This window comes from Podarcis bocagei (genome assembly GCF_964188305.1).
Source record: "Podarcis bocagei genome assembly, chromosome: 14".
NCBI lineage: Eukaryota > Metazoa > Chordata > Lepidosauria > Squamata > Lacertidae > Podarcis > Podarcis bocagei.
Window position 1 is genome coordinate 36,432,214 of NC_138139.1, and position 12,144 is coordinate 36,444,357.

A 12,144-nucleotide genomic window follows, 5' to 3' on the forward strand; every position below is an offset into this window, starting at 1 on the left:
TGAAAATTCATCTGAACCGAGCTCAAGACTGGAAGAACAAAAAACAGAGAGAAACCAACATTGACAGATTTGCCTGCCCCTGGGTGCACCTGAGGGGAACTTGGCCAGCCATGGTGGGAAATGCAAATAGTCTGTTTACGTGCAACAAGTGGCAGCAATTGTGAGGAGGGAAAACCCATGTGGTCCTGAAGTCACAATTTTTAAGGGTGCAATAAAAGAGAGCATATATATATGGCACCAATTAAAGAAAAAGGGGGTGTCTACTGCAATGAGAATGTGTGCTTTTAACATCACATGCTCTCGTTTTTTTCATATATGCATATCTTGCTAGAGTCACTAACCCACAGCCTTAATCTTCCATGTTTGTAAAACAGATACTTTTTAGGGTTGTCAAATCTTCACTAAACTTCAGTGTGGTATACACAAAACAAAAGAGCAAAGATAGCAAAGTCTTTTGCAAAGTGGTTGTACATGAGACCTCCGGGTATAGGGTGGTATTTAAATTCAATAAATAATGAATACAGTGGTACCTCAGGTTAAGAACTTAATTAGTTCTGGAGGTCCGTTCTTAACATGAAGCTGTTCTTAACCTGAGGTACCACTTTAGCTAATGGGGCCTCCCGCTGCTGCCGCTGTGTGATTTCTGTTCTCATCCTGAAGCAAAGTTCTTAACCCGAGGTACTATTTCTGGGTTAGCGGAGTCTGTAACCTGAAGCGTCTGTAACCTGAAGCGTCTGTAACCTGAAGTGTCTATAACCCGAGGTACCACTGTAATAATAATAGTGATGGTAAGCAGTTTCTAGTGCAGAAGGGTGAGTAATTTGTCTCGAAGAGCCTCCAGGATTCTTTGGCAAAAGAACCTCCTGCTGCTCCACCCATGCCCTGGCACAACAGAGGGAGGCCCAGGGTGTCCTTCCAGTAAATAAACAGGTCCTTTGACCCCCTCCAAGAATGGCTAAGCCACAGTGTTTAATGAAAAAGAAAACCAATCTCAGCCAAATGGATACTAGTACCATCTGTTCTCTTGAATGGCTTCACATCTGCCTTCCATTAGTAGTTCATGTCGATGTCTTTACTCAGAGTTTAATGTGGGCTTGCGTTCGCCAGTGCCTCTGACCAGGTGCACAGAGAGAGAGAGAGAGAGAGAGAGAGAGAGAGAGAGAGAGAGAGAGAGTGCTCACCCTTTACATATATATCCTGCCTTTCCTCCCAAAAGCTCAAGACAGTGTAGTGGTTATAGTGCCAGACTAGGACTGTTTTACAGTTAAAAACATTCTAAAAGCAATTGCGGGATGCGGGTGGTGCTGTGGGTTAAACCACAGAGCCTAGGACTTGCCAATCAGAAGGTCGGCGGTTCGAATCCCCGTGATGGGGTGAGCTCCCGTTGCGGGGTCCCAGCTCCTGCCAACCTAGCAGTTCAAAAGCACGTCAAAGTGCAAGTAGATAAATAGGCACCGCTCCAACAGGAAGGTAAACGGCGTTTCTGTGTGCTGCTCTGGTTCGCCAGAAGCGGCTTAGTCATGCTGGCCACATGACCCGGAAGCTGTACGCCAGCTCTCTTGGCCAATAAAGCGAGATGAGCGCCGCAACCCCAGAGTCAGCCACGACTGGACCTAATGGTCAGGGGTCCCTTTACCTTTACTAAAAGCAATTGCAATTAAAAACACACTTCCATCCAGTGATCTTGAGGTTGCCAGGAACAGTATTCTTCAGCCACCAAATGCCCGGGTCAACTGGAATGTTTTCAAATTCCTCTTGAAAGTTAATAAAGGTAGAGACAGGCACACCGCACTAAGGAGGGTGTTCCTCAACCAGGGAACCACCGCTGAAAAGACCCTGTCACAGATCAGGGCAGCCAATCTGGGAACCCCCTCTAATAAGGCCTCATGTGCTGATCATAGGGAATGCAAAACCCTGCTGGATCAGACCAAAAGTCCTCCTAGTCTAGTCCTGCAATGGATTTCCCTGAGATCCAGCCATAACAGTTGGTCACCTTTCACTTCAGCAGGGATGAGGAACCTGTACCTCCTCCCTAATGTTGCTAGATTACAACTCCCAGCATCCCATGCTGGTTGGGTCTGATGAGAGCTGGAGTCTATCACCTTCCCACCCTCTTGAAACAATAGTTTCCAATTATGGTTTTCCAGTATTGAGGGCCATAGTTTCTTAGTTCAATCTTCCTTAACCAATGTTTGGCATACTGAGCAGCAGCTCTGAATCTGAGGGTGACTGTCGTAGGAGTTTTACACCTGGTCCCTGCCCCTGCGACCACAGACCCACCAAGTTCCTGTATTGTATTTTTATAGCAGTCTTGAAATGAGGCACTCCCCTGACTCCTTAGGCAGGTTGATAAAGCTTCCTCTGTAGTCTTTGCCAACTTGTGTTGAAACCCTGAAGTCACTGAAGGAAAGCCCTGCCAAAGGCTCATCTAGTCTAGCATTTTGTTCTCACAGTGGCCAAGCAGGTGTCCCTATGGGAAGTCTGTGAGCAGGATTTGATCAGAAGAGCACAGTCCCTATTTGAGATTCTCAGCAACTGGTAATTCAGAGGCATACTGCCTGCAGCAGTGGAAGAAGAACACGGTCATTGGGATATCCAAGGGGGTGGCTATCACTAAATCTGATTTAACAATATGCTGTGTGGATTACTTCATTTTATCCTGGATCTTCCACACAATACACCTCTATCATGTCTCCTCTTACTCACTTTCCCCCCTTAATTAAAAGCCTCCAAATGTAGGGGAGGTCTTCAAGATCCTTAGAAATAAAATCGACTACAGTGGTGCCTCGCAAGACGAATGCCTCGCAAGACGAAAAACACGCAAGACGAAAGAGTTTTCTGTTTTTTGAGTCGTTCCGCAAGACGAATTTCCCTATGGGGGAGTTTGTTTCCTTTTTCTTAAAGCCGCTAAGCCGTTAATAGCCGCTAAGCCGCTAATAGCCGCTAAGCCACTAATAGCCGTGCTTCGCAAGACGAAGAAACCGCAAGACGGAGAGACTCGCGGAACAGATTAATTTCATCTTGCGAGGCACCACTGTAATACCATAGGCTTAAATGTCAAGTAAATGAGTTTAGAACTGGGGTGAACAATAAGATTGTGGTAGTCATTTTCTAGGCTGGGACGCAGGTGGTGATGTGGGTAAAAGCCTCAGCGCCTAGGACTTGCCGATTGTATGGTCGGCGGTTCGAATCCCCGCGGCAGGGTGAGCTCCCGTCGTTTGGTCCCAGCTCCTGCCCACCTAGCAGTTCGAAAGCACCCCTAGGTGCAAGTAGATAAATAGGTACCGCTTTATAGCGGGAAGGTAAACGGCGTTCCGTGTGCTGCGCTGGCTCACCAGATGCAGCTTGTCACGCTGGCCACGTGACCTGGAAGTGTCTGCAGACAGCGCTGGCTCCCGGCCTCTAGAGTGAGATGAGCGCACAACCCTAGAGTCTGACAAGACTGGCCCGTACGGGCAAGGGTACCTTTACCTTTACCTTTAGTCATTTTCTGGTTGTTAGCATGAATGCAGATCTCTATTTTGAAGACCATTCCAGTAATACTGGCTGCATATTTTTAATGGGTGTGATAACAAGTTAGGTTCAGGAAATAAGAATAACCAGGAACAATAATGTCCTATTTGCAACAGGGTAAGATTTTTATTTTTTATTTTTTTAAAAAAACCTCATATTTCACATCTAAAATCTCATTCCATAGTGGATGAGGTCCTGGGTGTTTCCCCACTGCAACTCTGAACTACTATTATCAAACCGGTTTAACTTTCATCATAGCCAAGTAATTGCAGGAACAATAATTATGTGAAGAGTCTAAGGCTCTCACACCCGCAACAAAAACTGCAGTCTCCAGAGTTCTTGCAGAATATGGTGTGGTAATGGTGGAAATTCAGCTTTGCTTCCATTTAAATTAGAAACTAACTAATTTGCACTTCTTGAACCATAATGCAAAACACAGTGCTATTTTGAAATTCATTCACCTCTGAATTTTGTAATGCAGTCCTCCAAGCAAGAACGTATCCAAAATGCATGTATTAGGGAGGAATGTCCATAAAAGTGTTTGCATTCATGAAAGGAACATGGAAAAATGCATTATATTAGGGAAAACTGCTTGCAAAAATGTTTTTATTAGGATAAATGTTCCCTTGAATGCATAGAATTCATAGAATCATACATTTGTTTTTTGCAAATTGCTACAGAAATGTAGAGAACTGAATTTAAGATTGGAAAAATGAGAAACTCTCTGAGAGAAACAGAAAGAGCATGCCAGCTTAAAAAGGGAAAGAAAAAAGTATCTCCCTAGCAAATGTAAGAATAAAAATAAAAATAAAATTAAAATAAAAGCTACATTGGTTGTGGTGCAGAGTTGATTTTAAGGCACTTTTTTTCCACAGCACATCAGCATTCATGCATGGAATAAATCACATGAGAGAATTGGTGCCAAACTTGCTTTGGTGCGATGGATGGGGATGTGATGGGAAACCGGAGGGGGAATGGAATGGAGTACTCTGAAAAAACATCCATGGCTGGCTGGAGCCCTGGACAGGAGCATGTTGCACTGCAACATTTAGCTGCAAGTCCCACTTGTGTAAATCTGTTTGGCACGTGCAGCTTCTCAGCGGAGCTGCTAGGGAGGGTTTTGTTTCTCCAGCCTTCTGCTGACCAGAGTCCAGTGGTATCATTTTGCCTGCCTGGCAGGGTCTGAAAGACAAACTGAATGGTTATTGTCCCTTACACAATACTGTTCATTTGCTGCTGGTATATGAAGCCTGGCAGGAATGGCATGCCTTTGTTGATCAAGCAGAGCTACAGTGACAGACACCAAGCTTGAAGTTTAATACAACCGGAATGAGTGTGAAGCCTGCGGTAGGCCAAAACCAACCAGAAAAAGTGCATTTGCCCCCACTTGCAAGTTTGTGTGAATTGACTTCTTGTGACCCAATGTAGGAGTATTTTTCCTGAGTCTGTTGCACCTTATTGTACTGGAGGCGTTTCTGATGCCAATGATAATACTCAGGGCACCTCTAGAAGTCCTTTTTACCATGTATTCACGATGATTTGCACTCATGATGCTATTGGGGTAGTTATTTGTGCTCCTGCTTTCAAATACTGTTTACCCCTGCAAAAGTTTTAGGGCAGACATACTCTTTGTTTTCAGCCAGTGCCTGTCCCAGTAACTCCCTGTTGAAATCCTGTAGCTTCTTGCACTGAAAATGTTCTTGTTTATTTTCTTGCACTATAGTGCAAGTGTTTCCTTCCAGTAACACTGGGGAAGCATCACAGAACAAGGAATCAAGCAGAATGGTGAATGGACAGTTCAGAATAAATTCACTGCTAATGCACTATTATTGCATCAATAACATATTGCAGAATACACCTGCAAAAACAAAATAAAAAATGTCAAACTAATCTGGAAAGGCCCTTATCCTATCTGTCTATATATTGGGGGTGGGTTTCAAAGCAATTCAAACATTCATAATCTTGGTGACTTTATTATTAGCCACATTTCTCAGATGTGGGTCTGAGAGACAATGGCTTGCTTAGAGCTACCTTGTGAGTTTGTGGCCAAGGTGAGAACTGAACTGGGATCTTCACACTTCTTAGGTTCAGCTCATGCGTTTTACTACATGTGTTTGTTGTGATGGCTCCGTTGTGAGCACAAGATCAGTTGATCCTAGCACATAATTTTCTGCAGTAGCCAATTACTAATAGCAAACCCATCCTTTGAGTGCAAAACCGTATACAGTCGTACCTTGGTTCTCGAACAGAATGCGTTCTGGGAGTCCGTTTGACTCCCGGAACCATTCGAAAACCAAGGTGTGGCTTCCGATTGGCTGAAGGAGCGTCCTGCAGGCAATCGGAAGCTGTGCTGAATGTTTGGCTTCCAAAAATTGTTCGAAAACCGGAACACTCACTTCTGGGTTTCGATTGTTTGGGAGTCGATTTGTTTGGGAGCCAAGGTGTTTGAGTCCAAGGTACGACTGTATATCTGAAACATCACCAGCCATGCAGAATCAGGTGGCAGGGGGGAGGGCCCTCAGACAGGGAGGTGGGGAGACCAAAGCAGCCACCCCCCAGTCCCCACTTTCACAGGGGGAGAATATTTGGAAAATGGTGGGGGTGCTGATTTTGACCATGCCTTGACAAATAGAGGACACTTAACGCTGATGATTTTTTGTGGGGTCTTTTTCACCTTAATTTTGAAAACTGAAGTGGAAACATGGGGAACTGAACGGAAGAAGGTTGGGAGAAAATGAGAGAAATCAGAATTGACCAATTTACCCGTTCCTATCATTTGCAAGCAAAAGCTGCATTCTGTTTCTTAAGGCATCATTTAGGAAAACGGGGGGGTGGTGGTGGTGGTGGTTGTGGTTGTCTGCTTCAGTTTTCACAAGCCTAGGAATGCTGCTGGCATAGTTCTTCCAGTGCACAAGCCTCTCATTAGACCTTGCCCCTTGTTCAGGATCTCTGGTTGTTCCTGTCCGGATGCTGTGCTGCTGTCTCGTTTCCTGTCCAAAACTGTCAGTCAGAGGAGCTGTGAGTCACCCTCCGTCCGAGAGGATGCTTGGCTAGGAGAGAGAACAAGTTTGGCAAGTCAAGAGGCAATTGCTTAGTAGGAACAGTACTGTATAAGCAGGAGGGAGGCGTCACCAAAAGGTTCTGTCAAGTGCCAGGCTTTCATCACTCCAGCACAGTCATTCCCAAACTATCTGCCACGAGGGAACAGCTATTATGTTATGAGAAATAAATGAAATAACCAAAGATTTCCATGAGTCCAAATCACTCATTCACCGTCTGCAGAGGTGGTTGCCTGTTATGTCCCTGTGTGCTCTTATCAGGGAGTCATGCAGAGGGCTATTCCTGCTTTTGCATATTTTAACCCTTTGCAGTATAAGCAGGGAGACAGCTTCTAATTTGGATTTGGGGGTGGCTGGGTAGGAATGCGCCTCAAGTTTCAGAACTATAAGAAATAGTACAGTGGTACCTCGGGTTACATACGCTTCAGGTTACATATGCTTCAGGTTACAGACTCCGCTAACCCAGAAATAGTGCTTCAGGTTAAGAACTTTGCTTCAGGATAAGAACAGAAATCATGCTCTGGCGGCACGGCAGCAGCAGGAGGCCCCATTAGCTAAAGTGGTGCTTCAGGTTAAGAACAGTTTCAGGTTAAGCACAGACCTCCGGAACGAATTAAGTACTTAACCCGAGGTACCACTGTACTCTAATTCATAAGACTTTGCAAACAAGGGTGACTTAGTTTTCAGAAGAATCCCAGTGAGTTCTATGGGGGAAGTCTCAATGGACTGAAATCTGAGACAACTGAGAGAGGGGAGAGCTTCTGCTTCCTGAAGGAGGCAAATTATAGATGATAGGACAGCAGGCAGGCTTAGCCTCTGTCTAACCCTGTTAGGATCTCTGATCTGTAGTAACTCCCATGCTGATTTACTGACCATCTTCAGAGTATGGTTCATGGGGTTCAAAAGGTCATTGGCTCTGCCCCATTTTGGACCTGGTTCCGCCTTCACACGAACCACTGTTTTGAGCTTTCCCCTACTTGATGGACTTCAAGGTTCCAGTAAAAAAAAAAAAAAGGTAGTTTCTGCAAGCCTGAAGTTTGGCCAGATCAGCTCTACGTATAATCATCACAATAAATAAGAATTAACAATAATAAATAATGATAAACCGCTGGAGAATCACGGCGCCTGCTGTGGCTGCAGAGACCTGTAACTCGTAACTGCTGCCACCCATGTTGCTTTTGCTGTGTTTGCAGCACCAAAGTGACCTCTCCGGGGCTCAAGCCTGGGCAGTGTGTATGGAAGTCCTGCACTGACCATATAACAAGACCCTCCTCTCAGCCTCGCTGATGTGGTCCAAAGGAAAACAGAGCAATACATTTGGCCCCAGCTTGGCAGCAGGAGTTGCCAGAAGGAGGCGTACACTCATAAATTAGGACGTATATAGCCTGTGAGAGCCTCTGGCAGTCAGTTTAGGCAGTACAGAGCTAGATGGGCCGGTGGTCTAACTCCATAGGAACCAACTCCTAGAGGCCGAGGTCCCTTCGTCCCCCAATAAAATATTTGAATGGTTCAGGCCCTCTCCAAAGTTGATGGGTGTTGCCATTCAAATGGTGTGCATGCACCCAAATATTTTATTCTAGTTGGCACCCCTGTAAAGGCTGCTTCCTGAAGGCAACAGCAGTTGGCTCTGTGGCTTGACACCATCTTGGATTTGCCTCAACAGTTTGCTATTTTGCCCCAACTCTGCCAAACCGGAGCCAGTGTCACTTCCAGAAAAAGGAGGATGTTCCAACTCCACTGCCCTCAAGCAAAAATTGCATGACTAGGCTTCAGTGTAGGAAACTTGATGGGGAATGACCAAGGCTGAGTAGCATTGGGTAGAAGACACTAATCTCTCCTGGGTGCCCAGAGGCCATCATGGGTGGAGCATCAACCACAACCTGCTAGACTGCAGACACCCATCTGAATTGCTGAATGCTTCCTCTCTTGTCCAAAGACTCATCAATGGCCAGTTGCCAACTTTTGTCCATGGGCAACTCCTGTGGCTCTTACAGCAGCATGTCATGGATGAGTTAAACTTTACCCACCTCTTAATTCCCTACTAGGGATAGGTTCACACAATTTATGCCTGTCCAGTTGCTTTGTAAAAGCACAGAAGCAGGACCAGTAAAAAGAAATTGGCAAGTGTTACACAGACATGGCTTTGATCTTTAGCTTTGGGCAAATCACTATCTACTAGCCTTGATTCCCCCCCCCCCCAGCATTAAAATGGTGCTATCTGTAACCAACCTCACAGGGTGCTCGTTTGGGTGAATATAAAGGTTGTGAAAGCATTTTGCAAATTAAAAATTAGACTAGCTATGAAAGGAAAGTACTTTATAAACATTTATCTTCACCAGAAAAAAGTCCTTCAAACACTACACTGAAGTAGTCTACTGTTCTTTTGATTTTACTGACTAGTGTAGTCAACTGCTGTTTTTGTAGTGTTTATTTTGTAAGGTGTTAGGGGCTGAGTGCTTCCTGGAATCCCCTCCTCCTCTTATTCCAAAAATTGTGGCCAACTGGCTGCAGTTACTTGGTGGTGAATTAAAAGCACTTTGCATATGCACAGGGGAACTCTTGCTCCTTGTATCTTATATCCCTGAGTGAGCTCCTGGCTGGCTGTGATCTGCTGTTTCATCCTTCTTGAAATCTCTTTCTCTCTTCACAGCATATCCAGCAAGGAGTTGTCTGAGCTGATTGAGAAGTTGCAGAAAAATGCTGACCAGGTGGAAAAGAACATTGTGGAAGCAGACTCTAAGATGCAAAACGTGAGTTTATTTTATTTCCGCATTCTTATATACCACTTTTCATTTTTTTAAAAAAATAACCTCAACATGGTTTTTACATAGAAATGAATCATATTAATAATGGTGCAGCAATAAAATTGCTTGTACATTTGCAAAGCTAAGCAGGGTCTGGTGTGGTTTCAAATAGGATGGGGCCTTGTGTTGAAATTCCTGGACTAGATGACACTCAGGATCCCTCCCAACTCTTATGATTCTATGAATCAAACACAAGAAAACTTAGATAAAAATACAATTAAAAACTAGCAATTAAATAAGATCAGTATAAAACACAGAACCAGAGACTGAAAAAAAGTAACATTAAACAAAATGTGGCTTCTGAACATTTGGGGGAACCAAATAAGATGACATTCACACCATATATTTAAAACACATCTAAAACAAATGGTGTCCTCCAGAAAATCTGTAGTTTGTTAAGGATACTGGGAATTTTCTAACACAGCGTTCTCAAAACCTGTACAAAACTAAGTTTTCTAGGCTTCCTTTTGGGTGAAACATCAGTTCAGACCAGTTTAAATGTAAATGCAGCCTAAGGTGACAAATGTCCATCTCTAATTATACAATTCAGATTGTAAAATAGGCTTAGTTCCTACTTTCTAACCTAGCAACGGTTATTGTTTTGCAGGGCTTGTCCTACCATTAGGCAGTGGAGGCATTTGTCCCTTAGTGCTGCCCCATCGACCTTTGTCTGCCTTCAGCCAGCCGCATCTGCCTGCCTTCTTTCTTCCAAACAATTTGGAACTGGGACTTGGCATTGGCTATCGGCTCCCTCCTCCTCTTCAGTCTCAGTGTTCCCTTGTAGAACTAAGCAGGGAGGAAGAGGTTGGGGGACAAAACTAGAATGAGCTGGCTCTGCCTGCCATTGGCTCTGGCTCCACAGACTATTTAGGCTTCCTGCTTTCCATCTTACCAGTCCCAATGGGCACCAGCCATTGGGCAGAGTGAGCCAGCAGCCTCTGGCGGCTGATCTGTGTTGTGTGGTGGCAGCTCTCCACCTCACCCGGCTCCTCCTTTTGAGTCCCTAACCATTCCCCTCTGCCGGAGCTCTGCTATAGTAGTCTCCTGGCCTGATGTATGGTGAAGGATGCTGTGATAGAATTGTAGAGTTAGAAGGAACCCCAAGGGCCATCTAGTCCAACCCTCTGCAATGCAGGAATCTCAACTAAAGCACCCCAAAAGATGGCCATCCAACCTCTGCTTCAAAACCTGCAAAGAAAAAGAGTCCACCACCTTCCAAGCAAGTCCCTTCCGCTGTTGAACAGCGCTTACCGCCACAAAGTTCTTCCTGATGTTTCGTTGGAATTAACTTTCTTGTAACTTGAAGTTATTGGTTTGGGTCCTGCCTGTCATCACTCTTGATGGTCTGGTCAGCCTCTGTACCTAGAAGGAAGGAGGTGCCAACTCTACTGTTTCATTCGGAGTCCCATTCTCTTAATGTTCTAACCTCACAGCTCTATTGATTCTGCTTCTGTTTAACAACGAAAAACATGAAAACCAGCTCAAAGCTGTGAGTGAAAAACAGAAGTGGGGTGGATCTGTTTAGAGTGATCCCTGGATCAGTTCTTCCCTGTAGGTTTGCGGGGTTAGGAAGAGGACCCGAGATACTTCTTTTTGCGCTGTGTTGATTCTGCTGTTTATATAAGCCTGCTCTCCCTTTCCAAACGCTCTCTCAGGACCTGCACAAGCTTAAGGCCGGTCAACCTGCTGAGTACCAAGACCTCACGGCAGATAAGCTAATAGAATCCGATAAGCTCCTCTATGTCCTGGATGGGGATGCTGCCATCGCTCGCCACATGAAACACCCACAGGGGGATATGATCACAGAAGAGTGAGTCTGGGGAAGCCAGTAGGGCAGGGGTGGGGAAGTGGATCTGGGCAGAGTGCTAGATCCAGAGTTGGGCCCTGCTTTTGTGAGCTATTTTGACAAATGGGTGGGGCCACCCACTGGCAGGTGATAAAAAGTTCAAGCCAAGGGAGCAGGCAGAGGCTTATCTCTGTTCTTATCATGGTGGGACTACAGTGCTAAGATCAGAAGTAAGCTTCTGCCTGCTCTATGACTGCAAAAGGCAGCAGCAGAAGCTTAGCTTGATAGTAAAGTTGTACTCCTACAATGCTCAGATCAGAGATAAGCTACTGCCTGCCGCCTTGTAAAGAGCACCACAGCACTAAGATGAAATATAAGTTTAGCTAACACTTAGGTTGGAGATAACAGATCTCCACACCTAACATCATATGACATCAGTTGACAGACAGGTGGGTTTAGTTTGCCCCAATGGCCTTGCAGGCCACATTTAGAGGCCTAATGTACTCAATTAGGCCCATGGGCCAGAGGTCCTCCCCCCCCCCACTGCAATATGGGATGGTGCTTGATTTGAAACTTTCATCTAGGGGTGAGCAAATCTGTCTGTTATCAGTCGATGCCACTTTAGCAGGCCCTCAACCATAAGTCCAGGTTTGAGTGCCAAAATACATATTTTGATTTAAAGCACATTCTCCCCACCCCCAAAAATGCATTTCTATACAAATTTTCTCTCAAAATGCACATAAAAATATATTTTGATATATATATATATATTTTCAAACCAACACATTAGGCTAGTTCAAGTCAGGTCTTCTACCACCCCATTTATCTTCACAACAGCCCTGTGAGGTAGGTTAGGCTGAGAGAGTGTGTCACTGTGTAATTAGTGTAGATCCTTAAATTCCACACTTGGAAAACAGAATTAATTGATATGACATTTTTGCACATCTTACCCTGTCTGCAATGTGGGGTAGGTGGGGTTTTT

The 12,144-nt window shown here is 44.9% G+C and overlaps 1 protein-coding gene across 2 annotated transcripts in view; it reads left to right on the plus strand.

Annotated features, from left to right (window-relative positions):
- Positions 1 to 12,144, plus strand: part of PPL (periplakin) — a 48,871-nt gene that overhangs the window by 14,090 nt on the left and 22,637 nt on the right. For both annotated transcript variants that reach the window (XM_081170401.1, XM_081170402.1), the window contains exons 2-3: positions 9,223 to 9,322; positions 11,032 to 11,186. In XM_081170401.1, coding sequence (XP_081026527.1) covers positions 9,223 to 9,322; positions 11,032 to 11,186 — 255 coding nt within the window. The remainder of the gene's footprint in view (positions 1 to 9,222; positions 9,323 to 11,031; positions 11,187 to 12,144) is intronic.